The 25,871-nt window shown below is 45.6% G+C and overlaps 2 protein-coding genes across 9 annotated transcripts in view; one reads left to right on the top strand and one right to left on the bottom strand.

Moving 5' to 3' along the window:
* Positions 1-14,467, top strand: part of fmnl2a (formin-like 2a) — a 30,829-nt gene extending 16,362 nt beyond the window's left edge. Inside the window, exons 5-28 of one of the 7 annotated variants that reach the window (XM_029135973.3) lie at positions 162-245; positions 790-945; positions 3,468-3,576; positions 3,672-3,748; positions 4,390-4,483; positions 5,299-5,373; positions 5,874-5,984; positions 6,232-6,381; positions 6,479-6,580; positions 6,661-6,919; positions 7,090-7,296; positions 7,435-7,455; positions 8,058-8,182; positions 8,254-8,456; positions 8,542-8,776; positions 8,856-8,924; positions 9,012-9,092; positions 9,167-9,296; positions 9,372-9,535; positions 9,625-9,726; positions 9,823-9,918; positions 10,327-10,450; positions 12,396-12,495; positions 12,859-14,467. In XM_029135973.3, the coding sequence (XP_028991806.1) occupies positions 162-245; positions 790-945; positions 3,468-3,576; positions 3,672-3,748; positions 4,390-4,483; positions 5,299-5,373; positions 5,874-5,984; positions 6,232-6,381; positions 6,479-6,580; positions 6,661-6,919; positions 7,090-7,296; positions 7,435-7,455; positions 8,058-8,182; positions 8,254-8,456; positions 8,542-8,776; positions 8,856-8,924; positions 9,012-9,092; positions 9,167-9,296; positions 9,372-9,535; positions 9,625-9,726; positions 9,823-9,918; positions 10,327-10,450; positions 12,396-12,495; position 12,859 (2,875 nt within the window). In that variant the 3' untranslated portion in view covers positions 12,860-14,467. Of the gene's footprint in view, positions 1-161; positions 246-789; positions 946-3,467; positions 3,577-3,671; positions 3,749-4,389; positions 4,484-5,298; positions 5,374-5,873; positions 5,985-6,231; positions 6,382-6,478; positions 6,581-6,660; positions 6,920-7,089; positions 7,297-7,434; positions 7,456-8,057; positions 8,183-8,253; positions 8,457-8,541; positions 8,777-8,855; positions 8,925-9,011; positions 9,093-9,166; positions 9,297-9,371; positions 9,536-9,624; positions 9,727-9,822; positions 9,919-10,326; positions 10,451-11,021; positions 11,143-12,395; positions 12,496-12,858 lie in introns of those variants that run through there. The other 6 variants (XM_029135974.3, XM_029135975.3, XM_029135977.3 and 3 more) reach the window with 6 other exon arrangements.
* A 144-nt stretch (positions 14,468-14,611) lies between these two features.
* Positions 14,612-25,455, bottom strand: prpf40a (PRP40 pre-mRNA processing factor 40 homolog A). 2 transcript variants are annotated; one of them, XM_029135979.3, is made up of 27 exons: positions 25,316-25,448; positions 24,100-24,180; positions 23,816-23,959; positions 22,552-22,635; positions 22,026-22,044; positions 21,912-21,931; positions 21,774-21,815; positions 21,554-21,664; positions 21,329-21,449; positions 21,130-21,154; positions 20,751-20,984; positions 20,443-20,548; positions 19,259-19,323; positions 18,994-19,158; positions 18,035-18,143; positions 17,755-17,905; positions 17,514-17,647; positions 17,239-17,353; positions 16,881-16,972; positions 16,649-16,765; positions 16,285-16,422; positions 16,025-16,120; positions 15,859-15,945; positions 15,683-15,773; positions 15,540-15,601; positions 15,309-15,464; positions 14,612-15,195 (listed from the first exon to the last, which is right to left on the bottom strand). In XM_029135979.3, exons 1-27 carry the CDS (start codon positions 25,316-25,318, stop codon positions 15,106-15,108), a joined length of 2,658 nt encoding a protein of 885 aa, XP_028991812.1. In that variant the 5' UTR covers positions 25,319-25,448; the 3' UTR covers positions 14,612-15,105. The 2 variants fall into 2 exon arrangements, with proteins under 2 accessions (XP_028991812.1, XP_028991814.1); XM_029135981.2 differs by lacking the exon at positions 24,100-24,180 and having other exon boundaries at positions 25,316-25,455.
* Positions 25,456-25,871: the final 416 nt, after the last annotated feature.

The raw sequence follows: 25,871 nt of genomic DNA, 5'->3' as shown, positions 1-25,871 counted from the left end.
GTGTGTGTGTGTGTGTGTGTGTGTGTGTGTGTGTGTGTGTGTGTGTGTGTGTGTGTGTGTGCAAATGACGCGTCTCTTCTCAGCTACTGTTTCACTGCAGATCCTACTTTGTCCCTTCCTCTGCCTGTCTGCTGATAAGCCCTGTTTCCATCGCTCCGCAGCTGGGTGAGAGAATTCCTCAACGAAGAGAACAAAGGCCTGGACGTGCTGGTGGAGTACCTCTCCTTCGCACAGTACGCCGTCACGTACGTCACCGCCTGCTCTTTCTCCCCGTGCCACCGCGGCACAATGCTGCCATTCTGCACCCGCCGCATCACCAGCGCTGCTGCTGCTGCTGCTGCTGCTGCCTGTCAGAAACACTGAGTCACGCTGGCACTGCCCAGGCCCATACAGGCCCTAGACGTCTATTCATGGACCGGCTGTGATTATTAGTCACGACCAAGGGCCCACACAGTCACATTACTAATTAACTTCCCCATATGTTATTGTGGTCTGTCTACATTATGAATGACCAGCTGTAAAAGTTTGTTTATGCCTCAGCTCTGCAGCGTAAAAGTCATGGAAAGTGACATATTTCATAGCAGATGTGCTGCAGCCAGAAGCTCTTTCCAGGGTTTCTGCCAGGTACAACAGAACCTGAGCCTCCTCAAAACCAGAGGCCGAAACCTGATCCGGTCTGTACATGAGCCGCTGCCCTGGCCTTTAACCTCTCCTACAGCACACACACAACAACGAGGGTGAGTGATGCTGAAAGCGGTGGGCTCTAATGTTGTTTCCGCGGTGCAACAGGTTTGATGGGGACTGCGTGGAGAATAACGGCGACGCCATGATGGATAAGTCTAAAGCGTGGAGCCGCTCTATAGAAGACCTGCATCGAGGGAGCGCCGCGCCGCCTCCCATCACGGGGAACAGCATCACACGCGCGGGGCGACATTCCACGTTACGGTAGGACGCACACACACACACACACACACACACACACACACACACACACACACACACACACACACACACACACCGGAGCAATGTGATTGTGTTGTGATTATTCCGAGAGGTCACACGCCCTCAGCAGCCCGTCGGAGCCGTCACGAGGTCTGCGAGGCCTGTTTAAGAAGCAGAAGCAGCCAGATAGCGTTGGTCCGGGACGTGTTCCTTCCAGACGCGTGACTGTGACAGCTATTGACAGGCTCCTCATGTGACAGACGATGCAGCGGAGGAAAATCTTCCTCCCTTTGTGGAACAACACTTATTTATGGCCACCAAGGAGCTGTTCAATCACTGTGCGCACAGCAGCCCATTCATAATCTCCTGCTAATATATGCTCTGAAGCACAAATCCCATTCAGTTGTGCATTATTGCTTTAATCTACGTCACCCCGTTGATGTTTCACTGACTTCTTAGGACTAGAATCCTGCAGTTTGAACACTTACTTGAAGGCTTTAGAAAACAAAGAACCCCATTGAGTCAAAGGTGCACATGGCATAACATAATTAGCTTGCGTGATTGTAAAGTCAGACGTTTGAATTCATTCTTTAATTGTTTCCTGTTGCCTTTTGTACTACAGGATTCTGGGGCCTTACTGCAACACAGATATACCCACGAGTGTTATTGTTATTCCTCTGGTTTAAGGCCCTTCCTGACATTGCTGTCCTTATTATCTTTATTAGCCCACAATCATCTGTAATCACCATCTAGCCCAGCCTGACTTTATTTCTAAGCATCTGCTGCCTCCAGATGTGAAGCATGTGTCATCGCTGTGCAGCATGACTGTCTTCTGACCGTCTCTGTGCTCCTCCGTAGCCATCTCCTCGTCTGTCTGCCAGCGTTCGACAGCAGGCAGGTCTCGTAGCCCCCCCACACCCCCCGTCCCCCGCCTCACGCGTTACACAACCTCCCTGCTAGCGCCGCTCTGTTTATTTGTCCCACTGTCTGTGTCAGGGATGTGAATTATTGGTGCTGCCGGCTCCTCCTCCTGTGCTAGAGAGCGACTCTCCTTTCCTCGGAGCAAATGGGTTTTTCTGCACTCATTGTTCCTGCCTCGGTGCCTGTGTGCTGCTTGTGTGGCTCCCCAAATGCCATTGAGTGCAGACGCTACCCTAGTTTCTGTAAAAGCTCAACACTTTATTATTATCTAGCATCCTTGCACGTCTTCTGTATTCTGCATGAGTTATCTGTTCCTTCTGGCTCTATAAATTATGAAGCCTTTTTCTAGCAGTTTCTAATTCCTCCATGTCCATTTCACAGAATCGTGGTCGCTTTTAGTGATGGTTGTTCCTTAGAATAGCTTTTGAGCTGGAGTAATTTGGAATCATTTCCCCCGCAACGTGATTTTGAGACTAAACCGTGTATTTGTCTTCTTGAAGAACGCAGAGCCCGCTGAGCTGTCCAAAGTGCTCTCAGATCAGACGGTACGTCCGCAGAGTAGCGTTAGCTCCTCATCCGTAGCTGTGAGTGTGTAGCTGTAGCGGTTAGATGGTGTGTGATCCTAATTGGAACCTCTGTTTAATAGAAGTTGATCTGAGATGTGATGGTCAGTGTTTTGCATTAACCTCCTCCCTCATCCCTGCATTCATCCAGGCGCAACTCTTCTAAATCTCTTAGGATCCAGTGTGTTTATATGAAGTTGAGTAATTCAGACTAGTCTGAGCAGGTCGCGGCATTCGCTCTGACTGCATTACGTCATCATTTCATCATCGTTTGATATGCGATTTGGAAATGTTGTGAAGCCCTCACCTCCGAACTGAAGCACGACTCTGTTCGGCTGAAATACGCGGTCAATAAGTCTGTTGGTGCTGATTAATGAGGAGAGGAAGAGTTAGCTTGCGGCGCGTGGAGCAGGTGCTCCAGTTCTGTCACGAAGCCTCTCTGCTGTGTTTAGTTCAGGAGACCCGTTTTACACCAGACAAGCACAAAGACACAGTTTAGTTTGAGCGTATTGCAACGTCTCCTTATTTGAACTTTGCCGTCGCCTCTCTCCTCAGAGCTCGCGCTCAGCCGCGCCCTCGGGTTCGTGAGCGGGGGGCACGAATGGACGTGTCTGTCAGACGCAGAACCCGCCGCTAAGCGAAAGCGCCGACGGGACTCCCAGAGCGGAGCGTTCGGCTCAGATCACGCGCTCATCTGTTACCGTGAGAGCGGCAGCAGAGGAAAGGTCTCCTTTTTGTTCACAGTCGCTGCGCTGCATTCAAATGACCGGCTGCTTTTGTGGGAGTTGAGAGCGACATCTCGGTGAAGCCCATTAAATTAAGACAGTTGAAAGAGGACGTCCTGTGGCCCCTGGCTGAGCTGTAGATTGTCGGGCCTTTGTGAGCGCTGGTGTTCGACGTCCTGGCGGTTCGGTAGTGATGGAGGCCGTGCGATAAGCCCTCACTGTGATTTGCATCCGTTTCATGTTATTCAGGCCTCGTGCGCTCACAGACGTCTTGCATTTTATCCATTCATGTTCCGTCTTTCTCGTCGCGTTGCAGCTCCAACACGCTGCCCAGCCGACGGACACTGAAGAACTCCAGACTGGTCTGCAAGAAGGACGACGTCCACGTCTGCATCATGTGCCTGCGCGCCATCATGAACTACCAGGTCAGTCCTCGTGCATGAGGAAGGCGCCGCGCGCTCGTTTTCTGACTCCTTCTTTCCAGTAATGACGATGTCCACCTTTGTTTCCTATCTTCTAGTATGGCTTCAACATGGTCATGTCACACCCGTGTGCTGTGAACGAAATTGCACTAAGTCTTAACAATAAAAACCCAAGGTAAGACCGACTCCTTGAATATTTAACCAACAAAGTTGCTCTTAGCTTATAAAATGATTTCTAGCCTCCCAAACCCACCTTTTTCACCCACTCGGACTCCAGTCTAAGTGGAACACGTACCGGCGTTTGCCTCAGAGTGTGTTTGTTGCCGGTGGCCACGTTCACGCTGGCAGAAAGGTCCGCTCTGCAGGCAGCTTCTGTCGGCGTGCGTCCGAACGAGTGGGTGCGTCTCCACGTTACGCCTCAGGGATGGAGGATGCCCTCAAAAGCAGACGTGAAACCACTCTGCATCGCCCGTCAGATGCCGTCTCATCCAGGCAGAGACGGAGCCACAGACTCACACACTCCAGCGTTTCTATATTTACGCAGAGCTCTTTTATTTTTACTTCCAGTCATTGTGGTGGAGACCTCATGTCAACGTGTCATCATCTTTTTTTTCCAGTGATGGATGGATGATAATTGTATAAATACTGTAATTGCACTTACTAATCACTGTGATTATCACTAAGATTAATTTTATGCAAATGTTTAAGTGATGCTAGGACCTGACATTAAATCCGTTTTTTTTCTAATTAATCACAGCTTTTCTGCAGCGCTGGCGTCTGTCAGTTACTAACCATCGCTGTCTCCCTGTCGTGCAGAACCAAAGCTCTGGTCCTGGAGCTTCTGGCGGCCGTTTGCCTTGTGAGAGGAGGCCACGAAATAATTCTTGCCGCGTTCGACAACTTTAAGGAGGTAGGAGCCGCACGGGGAGAGGCAAATGTGTGAGTGCAGCTCAGCTGTGCAGCTTCCAGATGTGACGCAGGCCTGTGGGAATGCTCCTCCGGCAGATGTGAGACCAGCGGAACGGAGCTCGGTCCGGCCCTCACGTACCTGGCTGCTGCGTCCAGATGTGCGGGGGTGTCTCGTTTTGTAGACCGCAGCCCCCAAAGCATGTGCAGGCTGCAGTTAATGCAAAATTTACACCCCTGAATGAAATATTAAGTGCTGCTCTCAGCGGCATTAGTGTGAGAATAACTCTTAGGGCGCCTGTAGCTTGGCTAATGAGATGAAAATGATCATGATAGCACGGGCGGATGGAGGAATCTGGGGACACGCTCACTCGCCTGCGTCTTATTTTTATGGCGAGACTTTAAAATTTGAACATCGCCATTAGATGCAGTTTCCTGGGAAACTTCCATGTGCTGCGCCCTCGTTGGCTCCTTCTTAATTCTGCATCAGCCTCCATCTCCCTCATCGCCCTCCAGATGAACCGGCCCGACTGTGGAGAATCTCTCCATCTCCTCTTATCTCTGCGTCGGCTCTTTTTCTTGTTTTCCACGTTCCACTTCAAACAGGCTTTTACTGGTAGAACAATAAGCTGCGCTGCAGGTAGCGCTGTGTCAGCTGCATCGTGACGTAGTCGGTGGTGGAGGGGTTGCATTGTAATGAACTGTGTACAGAAAGGCTTAAATCAAATGAATTATGTAACGTATAAGAGGATGCGTTCAGTGATTCAGACCTCTGGCTCCGACCTCCATCTTGATTTTTAACGAGAACTCGTTCTGCAGGTGTGGACCGAGACGCAGCGGTTTGAGAAGCTGATGGAGTATTTCAAGAACGAGGACAACAACATCGACTTCATGGTACGTGCTTCAGGTGGAGCGAGGCTGCGTTTAGCATCCGCTGCTGTGTTGTGGGTTACGCGTGCGCACAGGGAGCAGACCAGGCACCGCTCCAGTGGAAGAAAAACACCGGTGTCCCAGAGGATCACATTTCACACGTTTGAAATATTTTGCTGCATGTCTCTTTGTGTTTCTTTAGTCTCTATGAAGACGCACTTTTATTTCCAGCCTCAAAGCTAGATTAAAAACTGAAGGCTGTTCATCTCTGTGCAGGGCCTCATTTTTTTCATGTCACAGACATAAAGTGAAAGGAATGAGCTTGGAGAGGGGAGGGGATGCTGCTACAGCCAAATAGTATCCAGCAATAATAATAAAATATCCCAAAGTCCAACACATCTATCTAGTATTTTAAATGATGAGGAATAAAATCCAAGGGTTTACAGATACTTCAGTAACAGTATCTGTTTGACCTCGCATTTTTTAGTTACAAATGATGATGAAGCCCTGTTTCCTTTTTCTAGGTGGCTTGTATGCAGTTCATCAACATTGTCGTGCACTCCGTGGAGGACATGAACTTCAGAGTTCATCTCCAGTATGACTTCACCAAGCTCTGTCTGGACGACTACTTAGACGTGAGTTGATACGCGGCGCTGAGGAAGAAAAAGGGCCGAGAGACGAGCGGCCGCGATCTTAGGTTCCGCTCGGGCCAGAGAATACAGTAGGCTGTCATTATAGCCCCCCTGAGGCAGCAGCCGCAGAACGCGGGTCAATAATGGCTTTTCCACTACTTCAGAGAAAATGGGCCCGGCTCTGTAAAGTCTTGTCTCCTGAAGAAAAGAGTGTCGTCACGCTGTGCGTGTGTGTGTGTGCGCTCTGCAGAAACTGAAGCACACGGAGAGCGACAAGCTCCAGGTGCAGATCCAGGCGTACCTGGACAACGTGTTCGACGTGGGAGCGCTGCTGGAGGATGCCGAGACCAAGAACGCCGCGCTGGAGAGGGTGGAGGAGCTGGAGGAGAACATGTCGCACGTGAGACCCCGAGCCACTGCTGAGAAGAAGGATTGTCGGTAGATTCTCATGGACGGATTAGTGTGTAACCTCCTCTCCCTGCCTGTTGGTCCTTCAGATGACGGAGAAGCTACAGGACATGGAAAACGAAGCCATGTCCAAGATCGTGGAGCTGGAGAAGCAGCTGATGCAGAGGAACAAGGATCTCGAGTCCATCCGGGTCAGATTCCCTCACTTGAATTTTATAGTTCAGGTCTTTAGAGCTCCACGTCATGCGTCTCCTCTTCTTCTCTCGCACAGGAAGTGTACAAAGACGCCAGCACGCAGGTGCAGTCGCTGCGGCAGATGCTGAAGGAGAAGGACGAGGCCATCCAGAGGCAGACCAACCTGGAAAGGAAGATCCACGAGCTGGAGAAGCAGGGCACCATCAGAATCCACAAGAAGGGCGACGGGGACATCTCCATCCTGACCTCGCCGGGCGCGGAGGGGGTCGCTGGGGGCGTGGCCGCGCCGCCCCCGCCTCCTCCCCCGCCCCCACCCATGCCGCTGAGCGGCTCCAGTAGGTCCTATGGTTCCGTACGATGCGGTGTCGCTACAGACGCGACGCCCCCGAGTTCACGCCTCTCTCTCTCTCTCTCTCTCTCTCTCTCTCTCTCTCTCTCTCTCTTTCTCTCTGTCTCTGTCTCTCTCTCTCTCTCTCTCTCTCGCTCTCTCTCCCCCGTCTCCCAGTGCCAAACGGACCCTCGCTGCTCACTCCGGCGCCGGTGGCAGCCCCTCCTCCCCCGCCGCCTCCTCCTCCCCCGCCGCCTCCTCCCCCCCCACCCCCCGGCCTGCCCCCTGAGACCTCAGCCCCTCTGCCCCCCCCGCCGCCCCCTGCCGCTCCGCCGCTGCCCGGCTCCGGGACGCCCACCGTCATCATGAACTCCGGGTTGGCAGGTAAGGCTCATGGAGGCGCCACCGCCCCGGCTTCGGTTCCCTGCTGCTCTGCGTCTGACATGTGCATCTGAAAACTTCCGCTCCGACTTAATGATTTGCCTTTCAATTCTGTTTGTTCTGTTTTTTCCTGCCAACCAGAGGGACCCATCAAACTCTTCTGTAGGTTTTGCCTGTTGTGTTTCGTTCCTTTCCTCCCTCCTGAAGTTTTGAAACTGGTATTTTCAGTCTTCAAACAGCTTTCTATTAAATCTGTTAAACAAAGATTAGACAAAATACCAGATTTCAGAACGTTGCATGATCTCTCTTCACACCTAGGTGTAGCGTTTTTGTGTGATTGTGTGTGTTGCTATCGCCACATCTCAGACTTGTTGCATGCTGAGGCAAAAGTGACTGGTTGCACACGGATGCGAGACAGCGATAGGAACGGTGCAGAACCGGAATGCTGTTCACGCTTCCCACGGCCGCCTTATCTCTTTGTGCCTGTTGACACTTGATATGTGTGACAAGCAAGGGCTCCGCCTCCAGCTTCACATAATCAGCCCAGGTCGCTACAAATAGCGTCAACAGGATCTTACTTTGGTCCTAATGTCCTGCCAGAAGAGCCTTCACTGTGGCTGGAGAATGAGTGAAGTGGGATGTTAGAAATCAGACATAGGAAATTAGAATGAACCATCTGTGTCACAACCACCAGCTTTCTGTATGCACTATACAATCATGATAGATGAATGGAAACTCTGCTAACTCGCTTCTTTTGTGTGTAGCTGTGAAGATCAAGAAGCCCATCAAGACCAAGTTCCGAATGCCCGTCTTCAACTGGGTGGCCCTGAAGCCAAACCAGATCAACGGCACCGTCTTCAACGAGATCGACGATGAGCGGATCCTCGAGGTCGGAGGCTCCTCTCACGCGGTTCGTCCGTCCTCAGGCTCAGTTGGTGAACGCAGAGTCTCTTCTTTCAGGACCTGAACGTGGACGAGTTCGAGGAGATGTTCAAGACGAAGGCCCAGGGCCCCTCCATCGACCTCATCACGAGCAAGCAGAAGGTCACCCAGAAGCTGCCCAACAAGGTGTCGCTGCTGGACTCCAACCGGGCCAAGAACCTGGCCATCACGCTGAGGAAAGTGGGCAAGACGCCGGAGGAGATCTGCAAGGCCATCCAGCTGTGAGTGCACGAAAAGGGGGGCGAGAGGGTCCCTCCGCCCGCAGGCTGCATCCAAACGTGTGTCACAGCGCCGCTGTCCCTCCAGGTTCGACCTGCGGACTCTGCCCGTGGACTTCGTGGAGTGCCTGATGCGCTTCCAGCCCACGGAGAACGAGGTCAAAGTCCTGCGGCAGTTCGAGAGGGAGCGCAAGCCGCCGGAGAGCCTGACGGACGAGGACCGCTTCATGCTGCAGTTCAGCAAGGTGGAGCGGCTCATGCAGAAGATGACCATCATGGCCTTCGTCGGCAACTTCTGCGAGAGCGTGCAGATGCTCACGCCCGTAGGTTCCCCCGTCACGCGCCGGCCGCCGCCGCGTCGCCGCTGCATGATCTAAACCCGATGCTTGTGTTTGCTCACAGCAACTCCACGCCATCATTGCGGCATCTGTGTCCATCAAGTCGTCGCAGAAGTTGAAGAAGATTTTAGAGGTGATTCAGCTACTCCGGTTTGGAGCATTCTGTGGAGCGTGGGTGTGGTTTCCTCTTCTCACACTGTGCCTCGCTGCTGTTCTCCAGATTATCCTAGCGCTTGGCAACTACATGAACAGCAGCAAAAGAGGAGCCGTGTACGGGTTCAAGCTGCAGAGTTTAGACCTGGTGAGTTTCTTCCTCGCCTGAAGTCCGACCTGCGTTTTCACACGGGCGTTTCTCACCCTTCGCCGTCCCCGCAGCTCCTCGACACCAAGTCGACGGACCGCAAAATCACGCTGCTGCACTACATCGCCAACGTGGTGAAGGAGAAGTACGCGCAGGTGTCGCTCTTCTACAACGAGCTGCACTACGTGGAGAAGGCGGCGGCGGGTGAGTGGAGAGGAGAGGCCTCGCGGGGCTCACGGAGGCCTCGCTCTTGACTCCGCGTGGCCCTTGCGTTCGCAGTGTCGCTGGAGAACGTCCTGCTGGACGTGAAGGAGCTGCAGAGGGGCATGGAGCTGACCAAGCGAGAGTACAGCATGCACGGCCACAACACCATGCTCAAGGACTTCATCACGCACAACGAGAGCAAGCTGAAGAAGCTGCAGGACGACGCCAAGATCGCACAGGTTTGCTTTGTTTTTGTTTTTTTTTTTATCATTTTTTTTGCCCGATGAAGCGTCACCTGAGCGCTTCTAACGCCGTCCGTCTGTGGCAGGACGCGTTCGATGAGGCGGTGAAGTTCTTCGGGGAGAACTCCAAAACCACGCCGCCCTCCGTCTTCTTCCCCGTGTTCGTGCGGTTCGTTAAGGCCTACAGGGTGAGCAGCCTTTAGTCAGTCTGTTCAAAGTCTCCCCTCCGTTTGTGCGCGTGCGTTTGTGTGTGTGTGTGTGACACGAATATGTGATCTTCATAGCAAGCGGAGGAGGACAACGAGCAACGGAAGAGGCAGGAGCAGATCATGATGGAGAAACTCTTGGAACAAGAGGCCATGATGGAAGAGGACCAGAAGGTGAGTGTTTCCCCTCCCGTTCTAGGGCAGCAGCTGATCAGAGGGAGGAAGGTAAGCTGGCTCTCCTCTTCCAGACTCCTGATCGCAGGATTAGTCGGCCACAGGGTCTGCTGGGTGTCCTGTCTGCGCTTAAAGCCCGACACCCTGCTGAGCAGCATCGCATGGACTCAGACCAGCAGTTGTGCTTCAGTCAACTCGCATGTGAAAAAATTATGCAAAATTAATAAATGTGTGTTAAAGAGTCTGTCTGTGTGTGTGTGTGTGTGTGTGTGTGTGTGTGTGTGTGTGTGTGTGTGTGTGTGTGTGTGTGTGTGCGTGTGTGCGTGCGTGCGTGCGTGCGTGCGTGCGTGCGTGTGTGCGTGCGTGTGTGCGTGCGTGCGTGTGTGTGTGTGTGTGTGTGTTTCTCAGTCTCCATCTCACAAGAACAAGCGGCAGCAGCAGGAGCTGATCCAGGAGCTGAGGAGGAAACAGGTGAAGGACAGCCGCCACGTGTACGAAGGCAAAGACGGAGCCATTGAAGACATCATCACAGGTAACGTCGCGACGGCCGCGTGACGCCGCTGCAGCTCCGACGGGACCCTAAACCCACTAACAAAGCAAATCAGCTGCGAGACGCTGCGAGAAGCGCAGGCTTTAACCCAATGAGTGCGACCACGCGCCTTCAGAACCCATGTTCCTGATGATCATTGCTTATCTGTATCCGCTCTGTCATGGCTGTGTAACAGGGCCGGGTTGTGACTAACTCCTGGTACAGGAATCAGTTAGAATCTTTAGTTAGCTTTATTAACTGCAACGTTTTAATATTTCTAACCACTGCTATTTAAAATACATATATTAACTACAGACCAGTTTATAATCAGCTTATTACAGTGTAACTGGTAGTTTGTTCAATAATAGGTAATAGGACTATTAACTGTGAATTAGAAGCCTATTAGCAGCTGCTAACGTGGCTCTGGTTCCGGCCCGGCCCGTCCTGATGCTGTTGTTGGGTTTTTGCTTAGAGCTAACCAGTGCTAAACCTCCCGTAGAAGTCTGCTCTTCTCAAATTGTGTTTGCCTTGTGTTGTCCTGTCCTGGCTGTTGTCCCTGTCGTTCTCAATGCAGTGCTGAAGACAGTGCCCTTTACCGCCCGCACAGCCAAGCGCGGCTCTCGGTTCTTCTGCGAGCCCGCCCTCAATGAGGAGTACCATTACTAAAGCTTATAGACCTCTCTCTCTGCGCAAAGGTTGCTGGAACACAACGTTCTCCTCCTCTGTGTGTGTGTGTGTGTATGCGCCCCCCCCCCCTCCTTTTTGCATGCCTCTTCACACGCCACCCTCACGCTTCGGACCCGTGCATGTGTGCGGTGCCATGGTTTACGGTGGAGGCAGGCACGCGTCTGACTGTGTGCCCCCCCCCCCTGGTGTTGGAGTAACGGTTTTCTCTGCCCATATGCATGGAGTGTGACACCCTCATTTCTCATCATTATTTATCACTCATGGCAAACCATAATGTCACAGAGAACAGTCCCTCTGCTCTCACGGGGGATGAAGGAGCAGAGTTTAGCTCAGTGCTGCCATCTGGTGGCGCTAGAAATACAAAACATAGAAGTTACCTCTAATTAAACGCGTAGATAATCATCGAGTTTAGCCAGTCAGGCTCTCGCTTCATTCATCTTGTATGATGCAGCTGTGACTAATAATGATCGTGTAGGCGCCTGTGGCATTATAACTTGCATCTTTTTTAATAAGGTGTTTGAGTCAAAGTCAAAAATGAATATTTGTGTGTTCATAATCACATCACCTGTTGAATGCTGCTTTTTTTTTTGCATGCTGACTGCTTCATCCTTGCCACTTTCCCACAATGCATCTCTGCTCTTCCTGCTCCCGCCGCTTGTTGACAGGTTCACCTTTCTGTCAAATGTCTCTCTGTGGTCTGGCACTAACACGCCGCATGATGCATGTGAACATAAGCAATCTGTGAGCATGTGCAGTGTGTGCGGCTAACAGGCTACAGGGTGGTTTCGCTGAACTGACCGCTCATCTGCGCCTTTGCATGCTTTGATTGGGTCTTTGGTGAAGTCTGAACATAACTCTGTCATCTCCCTGAAGCATTTTTATTCAGTTCACATTATCTCTGTAGTGGAGTTTAAATCGGGCTCTCTCTCGCTCTCTCTCTCTCTTTCTCTCATTCTCTCTCTCTCTCTCTCTCTGTGTGCTGGTAGCCGCTATGCAAAGCAGCCTGGGTTTAGTAACACAGAAAAAAACACACTAAACAAAAGAAAAACGGCCAAACATTTAAAAAAAACGAGCTTCATCCTCCTTCCTGCCAGTTGAACCAGTTAACATCCTCCGGCTCTGTCTGTCTCCTGCAGCCTCTGCTCCTGCACCACTCTGCTGTGCTCTGTGTAAAGCCAGTGTGAACATGTAGGGCTGAAGTGCTGTGGTCAGTCCCCTCCTCCTCCATTTTTAACCACCATGTTGTCTTCTCTTCGTCTAGCGCTAAAGAAGAATAATATTACTAAATTTCCCAATGTCTACTCGAGGGTAAGGAACTCCTCCAGTAGCACGCCTGTAGTGGTGGATGTGCCCCAAACCTGGCAAGCATCTCTTTATTACCTCCCTTGCTTACTTTCTTCATCCCTGCCAGTCCTGTAAGAGTACATTTGAATGTCTAATGATCAAAGTTACTCTTGGCAGTAGTTTTTTAAGGAGAGATACATCTCCTCTTAGTTTTCTGGCAGAGGCTTATGAAACCCTGTGGCTGGTCTCAGTCATAACGTCCAGAGACAGCTGACCTAAAAGTGTTTTTTCCTCTGTGTTTACCTCACGCTGCTTTGAAAGACAAGCTGTCAGCACCCTGAGAATGTAGGCTCATCAAAATGCCCCGACAAGATGACTGACAGCTGTTTTTATTCACCCCCCCCCTGCACCCGAACCCCATTCAATCCCTGCCCTCCCAGATTTGAGGAATCAGCCTTACAGGCGAGCCGACGCCGTGCGGAGGAGCGTCCGGAGGCGCTTTGATGATCAGAACCTGCGGCCGATGAACAACAGTGAAGTGGTCATGTGATGAGGGACAGTGGATGTGTCTGTGGGTGGTGAAAGGTTACGAAGGAGAGAACCGAAAGGCTGGAGTCAGAGTGATGGACAAGTGAAAGGTGACAAGCGTTGAAATGAAATGTATGTATATATATATATTACATGAGAACACGCTATTCTATGGCCGTGCTATAGTAGCAGCTTTTCACTATGAAGGACTGGGACATGGACAATTTAAAGAAAAGTGTCTGAAAGGTTGATTTGAGAAACCTTAAACAAGCGAAGTGCCTGAACTTAATTGTGATCTAATGTCACATTGTCTTCTGTTTGTCTAATAATCCCCTAAAAGCAATACGACGTCCCTTGGCTTTAACTGTACGGCGTGTTAAGACGTGAGGTAGAATGTACAGCACGTGTTCCCCTTCCCTGCAGAAAGTATTCCACGTTTGACCGATGCTGTAATATCGCAGTACATTCCAGTTCTTGAACTATACAAACGTGCTCAACTTGCACATTTTTTTTACATCTCATTGTGTTAAAGGCCGACTAGGCCGAAAAAGTGAATAAATAAATCAAATCTATATTTTTACTAAAGTATAAGTAAGAAGAAGGACTGAAAGGAAAACCAAACAAGATGAGGATAATGTCACCTGCACAGATCAGATGTCTCCACTCGGACTCGTTTCTACATTAGTTAATGGATCACGTCCGACTGTGTGGCTCCTAATCCATTAAAAGCTAACATGAAACTATCCATTTCTGTAGCAGCAAAGCAATTTGTCTGTTCCTGGAAACAAATTAAGCAAATGCAGAGTAAACAGGTCTGTGAAGCCCCGAAATATATTTCCCACCAAGCATGAAAGCTACACGAAACATACTGTTTGATCTCATTGTTGAAACTGGACGCAACTCTGTATTTTATCTTTTAGCATTTTTTACAGTTTAATTATATTTCAGGCTACTGTGTCTACTTACTTTATTGTAATTTTAATGTATAGTATTTAACCACTGAAAGTGCTCACGTATTCATCTGTGATCATTAAAAAAGCAAAAGTACACAAAATGTTTCCTAAATGTACAGATATTTTGCTACAGCTTTTTTTTACTTAATTCACATTAGCAGATGGTTAATATTGTACATATTGTTTAAAGTTTTCATTGCCTTCGTGTTATACAACTTGAATGTTATTTTAACTTATAGTTTCCATTTTGTATATTTAATTAAGCCAAATGCAACCAGAGTGTGAAATGTCTCACACAATGCAGGGGAACCACTGAGTTGGACTGTGACTATGAATCCATAATCATCTCCACTGAAGCACATGCAGCTCCTTTCCTCTCAGCGTCATTGTCTCAAAGTCATTCCTCTAACTGGATCTTACTGGCGTTTTTATTTTCACCAGAAATGTATTTTAGGCAGTTTGTGCTCATAACAAAATAACAAGCTTTTCTAAAAAATTAGGTGATGAGATTTTCAACAAATATGATCAAATAAACATTTACATTGAATAGAGAAAAGTTAAACTGAAATCACTGTTTTGTCTTTTTGTCTTTCCTATAATCTGGTAATTGAGTGAGGTGTGATATCTCTTGTTATAAAGCTGTGCTTGGGACAGAGTGGCTCTGCTTTAAGCCAACGATGCGCCCATGTAAAGAACAACACAACACAGAATATCAATCTGAGAATCTTTACTTACTGAACTGCTAATGAACAGAAACCAATCACTGAACCAATATTTTTATTACAATTCAACAAAATGCTTCCATTAAAACCTTTTTGGACCGATCCTTGAGAATTCAGCTGCAGTCAAGTTTGATCAATTAAGGGACTTTTTTTATGCTCTCTAGGTGAAAGACAATCAGTGTGGCATTAACATTTTATATTAATGCAGTATAAAATGAATGGAAAACATATCCACTACAGTCAACTAACAAAAAATAACAAAAGCAATAAAAAGGCCATTCAGACATTAACAATTAACTGATATCAAATTATTTACCAAGTACGTGTGGTTGCTCAGTGTAGTACATTCCCATAAATACCAGCAGAAGGCGTCATGTCACAGTCCGTCCACCGCCGTACGACCAGTGCGGTCAGACGAGCTCCAAGGGGAATGCATGTTTGTAGAAGCGGAGGAAAACAACGAAAAGGCTGCAGCGTGTGAGGATCAAGGCGCGTCCAGCTGTTCCAATAGAGTTCTTCGTCTTTTCTCTAGCTCTCCTTCACTCAGCTCACTGCCTGATGTATCCCAGCCGCCCTGAACACAACACAAAACAATAATGAACAACAATGAACAGCACAACAACAACAACAACAACTAGTAGTAATAAAGATTTATTTTCATATAATATATAAGTAATGGGCATTAACCTCCTCTTTGGCCGCTTTCCTTTTAGGAGACTTCTGTTTCGAGTCGGAGCGAGACTTTCCTCGAGACTTGTCATTCTCTTTATCTTTCTCTAGGTCTTTTTCTCGCTTGCCGTCGCGCTCTCTTCCTTTCTTCTCATTGTCAGACTCAGGTGATGCCTGGTTGTCATGGTAACATTCAGTGTACAAACACAAATTTGAATGTTGTACACAATAGACCTTCTCGATACTTACAGACTTGTGGCGCCTCTTCTTGCCCTTCTTCTTGTGTTTCTTGGATTTTTTATAGCTTCTCTCTAGTTTTGGGCAGAAAAGCAGTTAATGTCTTGCTCCTCATCTCAGAAACAAACAGGCCGACTAAGCTGTGAAAATCTTACCAGACTCTCCACTGGAGGAGCGTTCAGAGGGGGACTTTGACTGCGACCTCTTTTTCTTTTTGTGGTATTCCTCATCCTCAGACTCTGAGCCCTGTTAAGACATTTATATGGAATAATTCACAAGGATTTTCAGATTTTTGAGGAGGTACTCAGTTACAGCTCTTAAAACTACTGACCGATCGGGAGCGGGATCGCTTCCTGTGGTGCTTCTTGGACTTCTTTGAATGCTTCTTGGTCTTTGAGTGGTGATGCTGGCATTCATGCTGATAAATAAACAGCATGCTTATCATTTATGATTGAGGCCTTTAGCTCATTTCCACAGTTATTGCAGTCTTACTCTACCTCCAAGACATGCATGAAGTCTTTGAAAATCCTTTTCCTCTCTGACTCCAGAGTCACATCTTCGAAGGCAGGTTCTTTCAAGAACCTCTCTCTAACCTGAGAGATATGTGAGTCACCAGAGAACATGTACAAAACTTAAAAAATAACCTAGTTTTATGATGTATATCAAGTTATTATTAGAAACCAAGAGCAGTGAGATTTGAAAAGAAAGCAACTGTTAGTGTAAAATCACAGGAAAATTGGTTGTGTAAAGAACGTACCCCCTCCCATGAAGTCTCTGGCTCCAGCGGTGGTGTGGCTTGTTTCAGCATGTTCTTGAACGCAGCTTCTTTCCTCTTCATTTTTCTTGCCTCCTCCTTCTCTCGTTCCCTCTCTCTGGCTTCAGCTTTCTCCAAGAGCTGCCCAACATTATTAGTTATTATAATAAATATACGTAGAATATATACTTTTTATTACACTTGAATGCAAGTGTTAAACAATTCTATAAGAAAATGTGATCAAGTCAATAGCCGAGTATTAAGTCTTCTTTTATGCAGACGAGGCAAGAACAGCATAAACTTTGGGCTCACTGACTGTAGGAAAGACTCCTGAATAGCTAGTGAGTGTACGTAGGGTAAGTCTTACGCTGTTGAAGGCCAGCTTTATGTTTCCGGCATCCAGTGTGGTGGCTCTCTTATCTGAGCTGATGACTGATCCAAAGTCATCAAAGCTGGTGTTGACTTCAACCAGGAAACCTTTGTCCTGACAAGGAGAAAAGGGAGATTTGTATAACTATATGCAGTCAGATAAGACACTGATGTGTACAAATGAGCAGACTTTGCTCCCATGACCCCATGCCAGGAATCACTTATCGCACCTTAAGAATATCTTTAATAATCCTCTTTTCATCATGGTAGCGAGCCTTTAGGTCTTCCACGTAGAATTTGAACAAATCTAAGGGAGTGGAGCCTGCACAACAGACAACATTAAATTTTGAACAGTAAACAGAATGCACACAGCGAGCATAGAAAACACTAGCCAGACTAAAGTAGAAAAAAAATGGCTTGAATATTTATGGAAGACTATGTAACAAAAGTGACTAACACCATGACTGATGCATTAATGCAACTCAGTAGTAACATCATGGGAGGTGTATGCCTTCCTCTGTTCATGTCATGTCCTATCAATGCGCTTCATTGTGTCAGGTCATGTAGACACGTGTCCTCCTGTCCTACCTGGTTGGCCCAGCATGTTGGCAAAGCGGATGTCTGAACTCAAGGTTGGGTACATCTCCATCCAGGCAGACATGGAGTGAAGCTGACCGTGGTCATGGAGCTCATCCAGAAATTTCTAGAGAAACAAATACAGATTTAGAACAGCAATAGATGTCCATCTCTTCTTTTCTCATCTCTTTTCTGATGTGATTTGAGATAGTTAATAAACCTTTACCAACACATATTCTAAACTATTTTTCCCTGACAGATTCAGAAACATGTCTCTTCACGCTTACCTGGAAGGCTTCTCTGTTCTTGCGTTGCCGTCTTCTCTCCCTGAGGAGGGTTTTCTGCTTCTCTTCCTCCTCTTCCTTTTCCAATGCCCGGATGTGTTCCTCAAAACAAATCAGGGCATCTTCTTTGTCCATATCTGTCATCAAATAACACTATGAACAGGGCTGCAAAGACATTAGGGAATCTATGACCAGAATAAAACCAGCTATAGCTAAAGAAAGATATTCATTTCTGTTGTCATACTCTGCAGCTCCTCATCTTCTGCAAAGGTGGGGTTGTCTAGCAGGTACTGCTGGGCCTCAGACCAGGTGGTGCGATATGTGACGTTGGCCATGTTGTCCAAAATGTTCTTCAGCGCTTCCCAGTTCCTCTTTCTAAGCTGCTTGGCTTGTTCCTGCAAACAAAGTATTGATAATAAAACCAGAACATTTATTATGACAATATTTGCGACGGGAATGGTTTTACTGTGCCAAAGAGAAATTTAAAAAGAACATCACAGAGAAAGGATTGAATAGTGCTTTACCTTTTCTTTCTTAGCGAGGTAGAACAAAACATCTTCATAGATCTCAAGCCTGTCTCTCTCTGGAACACAGCTCCACACCTCGAGTTCAGCAAACATCTGTTCTGCTTTTCTGGTTTGAAAGTAGACCAACACAGGACATTTTAACACAGTAACCCACATGAGGGCAGCAACACACAGGCCAAGTTTACTTTTATCGTTCTATTTATTTTGTAGTGCAACACAATGTAGAGATAATGTAAACCTCACAAAGTATTACTAAAAGGTAATAGAAATTTTTAAGAACTTGTATTTCATGGCTTCTGAAAATGTAATTTCCAGGAATGGCGCTTAAAGCAGCATGAAGCTGCAGTGAAATAGGATTTTGAATCTTGAAAGTAGCGAGAGAGACACACAGCAGACACATGAGCCCTGCTACCACTCTCCAACTGACTGCTGTGAGCCACCCCAGATTACAGGCCATCACAACAACCCCTAGTGCCAGCTGAAGTGAACCTGGCTCGTTGTCAAGGTCACCAGTCGATCTGTCCCACGTCCATCACAGTGACTTTCACCCAGAAACATTTAATGAATCTTTGGCCTATTTCTGAACGCATAAGTCCACTTCATCTTTATAGAACCACTGAACATAGTAATTATTTTGTGTAAAAAATAAAAGATTGTAAATTTCTAATTCATTCAGATGCTTTAGGCAGAAAATCACTGTGTTGCTCATGTTCATCTACTCAGTATATACTCACTACTATGGTGGTCAACACATTTCAACAACAATAGTGATAAGTGCAAACATGTTACAGCGGTTCAAGTGGAACTTAACAGTGCTGTAACTGTACGATGGCGTGCACAAGCTGTAGAGGAGCTTTCACTGATCCCATCTGGCATAATCATTGACGGTTCAGGGAACCACAGATCGATTGGTCGGGAAAACAGCACATTTACTGTGAGATCACTGTGGCACTTACTTATATCTGGTGGTTGATGTCATCTTGTCATGGTTCTCAAGGAACCTCTGGAATGTCTCTTTGGATTCCTTGTATTTAATTCTGGCCTCCTCCTTTTCCTCCTTCTCTGTTTGCACTTTGTAGGCATTAAAAGCCTGCTTCTTCTCACTCAATTTGGGAAGCGCACTTTAATGAAATGGAAGAAAACAAATTTCAGTCACATGGGCATTATACCCATTTGGTATTGTGCAGTAAACAGGATAAACAGTTCCCATGAGAACAGTACCTGTAACGAGGATCGTTAATAATCATTTTCATAGCTTGTTCCCAGGAGGAGTTTGAAGACACACCCTGAAAAACAGAGAAGACAAGATTAATCCAGTAAAAATGTCTTTTCTGGTCAAAAACAATAATGCTTAAATTCCTTTAAATTACTAATAATAAGATGTGTGTAGAAAAATTAGGCCTGGGTTTAAAGGTGTGGAGTGGCACTAATTCAAAGAGGTTCCACTGAGGTCTTCTGCCTTCTGCGTCTCCCAGGAAGCAGCTCCTCCTTCCATTATGAACCGACTCCAACGCAAGCGTGTCTCGTCAGTTGTCACAGTTATTCTAACTCACTGAGGCATGCCACTTTCTCTCACTGTCTTAATCCCAGCCAGCCCCGTGCCTTTGATGCAATAAAGCTAATCATAAAGACACAGCCATTAGGATCTTGCAGGAAATGGCAAGCAATCTCAGAGGACAGCTTTGTGCACAAAATTAAAAGAGTCTAAATATAGCAGGATTCAAGGTGGGTAGCGCTGGGCTGCACACAGACAACACATCCAAAGCAACAGGAGGTGAAGCTTTACAATCATGGTAAGACCTCCCAGGGGCTCAGGAGGAGGGACAGGGATTAGATACAGATCAGAACGTGAGGGATGCACTGGTACACACATTAGCAGACAGGAAAGATCGAGGTCAGAACGTTAACCCTAAGAACCTGAACTAGATGATAAAATAGGAGCCCGACTTGTCTGAACAGATAAGTTTGTTTAACGAACTTCTCTTGGCTCTGATTTAAAAATAAAACAAACATGTGTCCTACTTAGTAATTATTATGCATTGAACAGCTAGTACTTTTTGGGAAAGAGAGCATTTGCACTACCGAGAAAACAATGAGAAATTATCAATGAATGCAAATTGCCAAAATTAAATGCTGCAATAATCAACACTGCAAACACAAGGACGCAGTCAGTCCTGCAGTCCTCGCAGCTATAAGGCCAAGTGTAGGACACAAAAGGCTCTTTTTGGAGCTGGTCATGGCTAAAAGCTTACTAGTGGATACTAAGCAGACTGAGGTTTTTGTATTTGCCAGGCTAAATGTGGGGAAATTTGGACATTCACTCCTGACTCATGGAGAGCCTCCAGTCTCTAAGACACGGAGGCTTTTAGTTCATCTACATGTTAACAACATTTGACAGTTCTCACCTTCTCCTTCAGCAGCTCTTTGAAGGCCTGTTTGGCTTCCTCCTTTGTGTTCCATTTGTACGTTTTCTTCTGAAGTTCTGGTCGTTCTTCCTTTGGGGCTTCAATACTGAGGGCAAAAGGACCATGATGTAAGATTATTTTTGCATTTGCCAATATTTATCACATTCAGGGAACAAAATAGACCATACATAGAGTATGTGTGTATCTATTTAGGTTTGCGTTACCACTCTGGCGTAATATTTATGAATGTGTGTGTATATATAGGTAGTCCAGGCAGTAGTCATCTCTGCATCTGATGTAAGGTTTACCTGGTTGTGACCTCTGTTGTAGGAGTTGCGCTCTCTGAAGAAGCCACAGGTGCATCCACAGCCTGTACCTCAGCTGTGGGATGCACAGTCACCTGGGATGGGTGTTCCTCTGAGACTGCTGCTGCAGTTTCCACCTCTGCTGCTGTTGTTGTTGTCGTCGTCGTCGTAGTGGCTGTGGTATCTGCTTGCACTGCGGGAGCTGCTGTGGTGCCAGGGGCTGCGACCTCTGTCGTTCTAAAAATCAGACCATGATAATACTATGAAATTAATATTCCACCGTGAAATTAAATGAGAAAAAGAATGAATATGGTTTAAAAACTGTTTACTGCACTGCATGCATCATGACCAACAAAAAAAGCAAAGACAAAAAGAAACTTACCCATTCTCCTCTGCTTTGATCATAGCTAGAAGAGACAAAATCAGACAGCTGTTAGGGTAGCTGTTTTCATTTCAAAGCAGATAAGAGACCTGCTGAGAGATAAAGGTACTGAAGGTGCCACTATGTCTTCCTGACAGTGACCTGTCCCTCATTATACTCATTTCCTCATTGGACATGGCATCAAACAGGAGGTCTTTACCTTCCAGATCCTCCAGCTCTTTGGGTTTCGTCCATCTGGACTCCTTCGTCTGAGAATTGTAATAATAAGGCTTCCCAGTGTCTGACTTGTACTCCTTCCAAGGGCATTTAGACAACATTTGCTACAAGGAATAAACAGAAGGCAAAGTTTGTCACAGATAAATTGTGTGAATCAATAATTATCTGGGAAACCTAATATTTAAATTTAAATAATAATAATTTGTACTTCGGCAGGAGATTTGAGTTCATCTGGTTTCTCCCACGTTGACTGTTTAGTCTCTGTATTATAATAATAGGTCTTCCCATCCAGCGATTTGTGTTCAGTCCACAAGGATTTCTGATGCAGAAAACAACCAGTATTAATGTAAAACTATTAAATGAGTCAACAGTTTTTAGCTAGAATGCTGTCAAGTCTTTCAGACCAGTCGTTTTCAATGTAGACAAACCTTCTTTGGCTGTTCCTCCTGTGGAGATCCATTTGTTGTAGTCTGCAGATACAAGACAGGATGCAGTTATTTTAAACACGGAAGCAATTAAAATGATAAACCTGCAAATGTACATATGGAAAAATATGGCTCACTTACAGCTGTTACAGGTGCAGCAGCTGCGAAAACAGAAAAGACAAATCAGTCAGACCGTGTACGATTAAAATATGGCAGAATGAAACTTACTCAGTCATAACAAATTAAAAATCTCACCTGTGGAGTCAACACCAGGCTGTAAAGAAAACAATTTTATTAGTTATTTTATTTAGTTGATAACACAGTTTAGATGATGCATTCCACTGGCAATCCAGACTCATCTTTCGCACTACAAAATACCTGACAAAGCTTCACTTTTATTAACAATAGACTAATTCAGTGACTGTAATGTGACTTGGTGAGTTAGTGAGTTAGTTACTTGGTGATACAGTTTATCTGCATGATTTGTTTTCTACTAGGGAAAAAATGAAAAAACAAAACAGTGAAAGGCTTATATGTTTCATTATCTTAGTATCTCAGTTCTAAACCAAAGCCACTACTGAAAAATAAAAATACGGAACATATTGTACACAGCTGGTTATTTTAATCAGACACAGTAATTAGCTTAGTCAGCTGTTTGTTTTCAATCTAAAAAAGAAATATGCAGATTTTATGAATAAAATTACAACATCTGACAGAAATGTTATTGGCGGTGCAAATGCTTTATTTAAAGAACTGATGAAAAAGAGGTGAGGAGAGTTACCGGTCCTGTTGGCTGGACAGACGCAGCTGGTATGCGAGGGGGCAACATCATGCTTGGCAACATAGGTGGCATCATGCCTGGCATCTAATGAAAGAAGCATCATGAAATATTCATTTGGCATTACCATACCAACTAGTGCAGGCACAGGTATTAAGACATGTGTGAGACAGGGTGTTAGTGCTGCCTGTAAATGAGGGGGAGAAGGTGAGACTGAAACAGAATCTGTTGTGCCTATTTATGGTGTGAAGCCACTGCTTACGATCTGTGAAGTAGGAACACACCAAATTCCATGCCCTCACTACCATTTCTGACTGGGAGTGTTGGCAACTTGATCAAACGCTCAGTGTGAAACCTATTTATAGGCATGACAGAAACATGTTTGCCTGGTAAAAGTATACCAGACTAGATTCTAAAGAATATATTTACATAAAAGGTGTGACTATTTTATCAATGGTAAAGATTTAAAATAGCACATCATGTTATCTGGTATTTTTATAGCACTGTGCATAGATACATTTCATGCACTAATTAGTATACAAAAGGTTGTCTGACCTGGGTCAAGCCTTAGTTTGTCAAGCCAAGAAGCTTCGTATTTACAACAAAGCCCATCAACAACTGTGTTATACTGGTAACATCAGTAGTTTAAAATGACCAACGTTAGAGGCGAGTGCAGTAGTATAAGCAGGCAGAGCTTCACTTCAACAAACTGTGTCAATACAGGATTTAATCAGTGCTACTGATCAGCTTCACAGGATAATGAAAAGAGACTCTGCGTGGTTGCAGGGCATGACACATAACCATGTCCCTGGTGCAAGTTGGCTGAGGACCTTTGCCATGTCATGGAGCAAACAGCTAAGTCTCGATTTTGAGGCGACAGGCAGGTGTCCGTCTGGGAACACTTAATTAAGTCTTGGTTGTTTACTTTCCTGCACAAATACATTTTCAAATGCTGAAGATTTTAGCTTTTCTAATGACCAACACCTGAATTGATGACCAGACACTTTTTTATCAACAAATAATAACTATATAAATTGAGTAATTCAAGAAATATGCACATAATTATATTTGAGGTTGTTTGTCCAGGGTTTTAAGATAAAGTCAGTTACCAGAAGCACATACAGAAAATTCCTGTTGAACAGTTAAACTAATATTTTATTTCAATAAGTGCAATTAATATGTTTTTGTTTTCATTTTGAAAAATGCTCCAAACACTAAGAACTTAACACCAACTAACTGAGGCCTAAGAGATCCCTACAAGACTCACCTGTCCCATAGGAGGTGCCCCCATTGGTGGCATTATACCAGGAGGAATTATACCAGGAGGCATCGGAGTCATACTGGGAGGTCGTTGTCCCATAGGAGGTATTCCCATTGGAGGAAAATGAGGCGGTATTCCTGGTGGTCCCATCTGGATAAAAGAACAGGAAGAGAGAAAAAAAAGAGCATTTAATAAAACATGGACAATGATCTTTACATTCAGCCCTATATGACAACTGGGACAAAGCACAGAAAAGCCAACTGTCAGAAATATTTCTGTCAGTGACTTACAAATGGGGGAGGTATCCCTGTTGGCGGTACACCTGGATAAGGTGGCGCTTGGCTTGGGCCATTATTAGCCTCCGATGAAGACTGTCACAAATAAGAGACACCACACAGAGTTAGGGAACTTACAATAGCCTGTGGTGTAATAACTAAAGGACCCTGAGCTGTTTCTTCAAATAAAATATTGTCTTGTGACACTTGCCTCCTTCCTACAATACTATATTGAATTAAAAGGAGTTAAACAAAGGTTGTAGAATTTAGACATAATCTAAAACTCATTCCAGTTGCACTACATTTCTTCATTTGCAGAGTTTACACAATAAGAGGGGACAAACACAAGCATCAAGGCACAATCTTAAAAATATGGTAGAAAACGAATAATCCATATCACAACCTACCTTGTTATATTTATAACCAAAAAATACTTTAATATTCAAGTCAAACACAGTTCTGTCTCCGTAAAGACTACACCAAGAGCTTTATTAACTTGTATGACGGTCCTTGTTTTTGTGCATATCGTGGAGAACGAGGACTAGCTTTAACGTGTAGTTTTTTAAGCTAAGCTAAGCTAACTATAGTTAAACGAAGAGCGCGAATCACTTACAGAAAACCACTGATTAACTATAAGGTAAGATGTGTCTGACAGGCTTCACGTATGTGTGCTTATATCGGCTTTAATAATATACTGGTTTAGAACAATGTATTAGTGGTTTAACTATTGGATCCGGACGCTAACTTGCTATCGAGAAGACACTTTTTTTGATGAATGAACTACAGACTCTGTCTAATGTCTGGAGAAGAATAATGGGTTAACGCCAAATAAACTACATATAATGCAAGTGTTTACCTAGTTAACTACACAGCTTGCTAAACGATCATTATTAAAGCATACCGATTAAATATTTATTGTTTTTCCATGGTTGCGTCTAGTCACTAATATTACATGTCACCAGAAGGAAGCGGTCTATACTGCTATATAGAAAGTTGAGTTCCAGAACATAGTCCGAGCCATACGGCTATGTGTGCGCCGCTGTGTTAGCTAAGCGCTAGCACGACTTACTGTCCCGGGATCCACTCCACATTTATCATAATTATAGCATCGTGGACACGAAAAGATTATTACAAGCCAAACTCATTATTTGCCAAATGTTTACGCGCAAATTGTAAGGTGCGTTTTATTTTAGTTTCATTGTTAAAAACGATGCTATTGAACAGCACTCACCATGTTGACGAGGGGGTAAGAACCTCCGAGCAAGTTCAGCACGTCTCAACAACGAGAGAACTGATTGGTCCACTGTCAGCCGAGGCAGAGAGGTCAAAGGTAAAGTCGCTGGCGCCTCATTCTGCGTAAGTAAAGTGCAGAAATGCGCACTTGCACACGGGGAATGGTAGATTTTCATACTTATAACTGTTGAGGAAGATTTCAGATTGACAATAAGCCAGTATAACATTTGTCTCTTATCTGTAAATGCGATTATCACAAAATCATTTACCTAATGTGCAGTTATTGTTCAGTATATCTATCAGGATTATAAAACTCCTAGTATCAAATGATATACAATTGTAGTTACAAGACTGAAAGGGATGCAGTTTTTAAAAAAGGCACAAAGCTCTCAAACACAAATTTGAGAAATTATGTTGAATTTGCAATCTATTAAATGATGTTATGTTTCTATTTAAAATCAAATTTGTGACCCTGACCTACAGGTCCTTGCTCATAATATCCTTTGCCAAATTGGTATTTTTTATGCTGCTACAAAATGTGATATTGTCTATTT

The sequence above is a fragment of the Betta splendens genome, chromosome 21 (genome assembly GCF_900634795.4).
Source record: "Betta splendens chromosome 21, fBetSpl5.4, whole genome shotgun sequence".
NCBI lineage: Eukaryota > Metazoa > Chordata > Actinopteri > Anabantiformes > Osphronemidae > Betta > Betta splendens.
The sequence above is the reverse complement of the archived record's forward strand: the minus strand, read 5'-3'. Positions and strand labels throughout refer to the sequence as shown.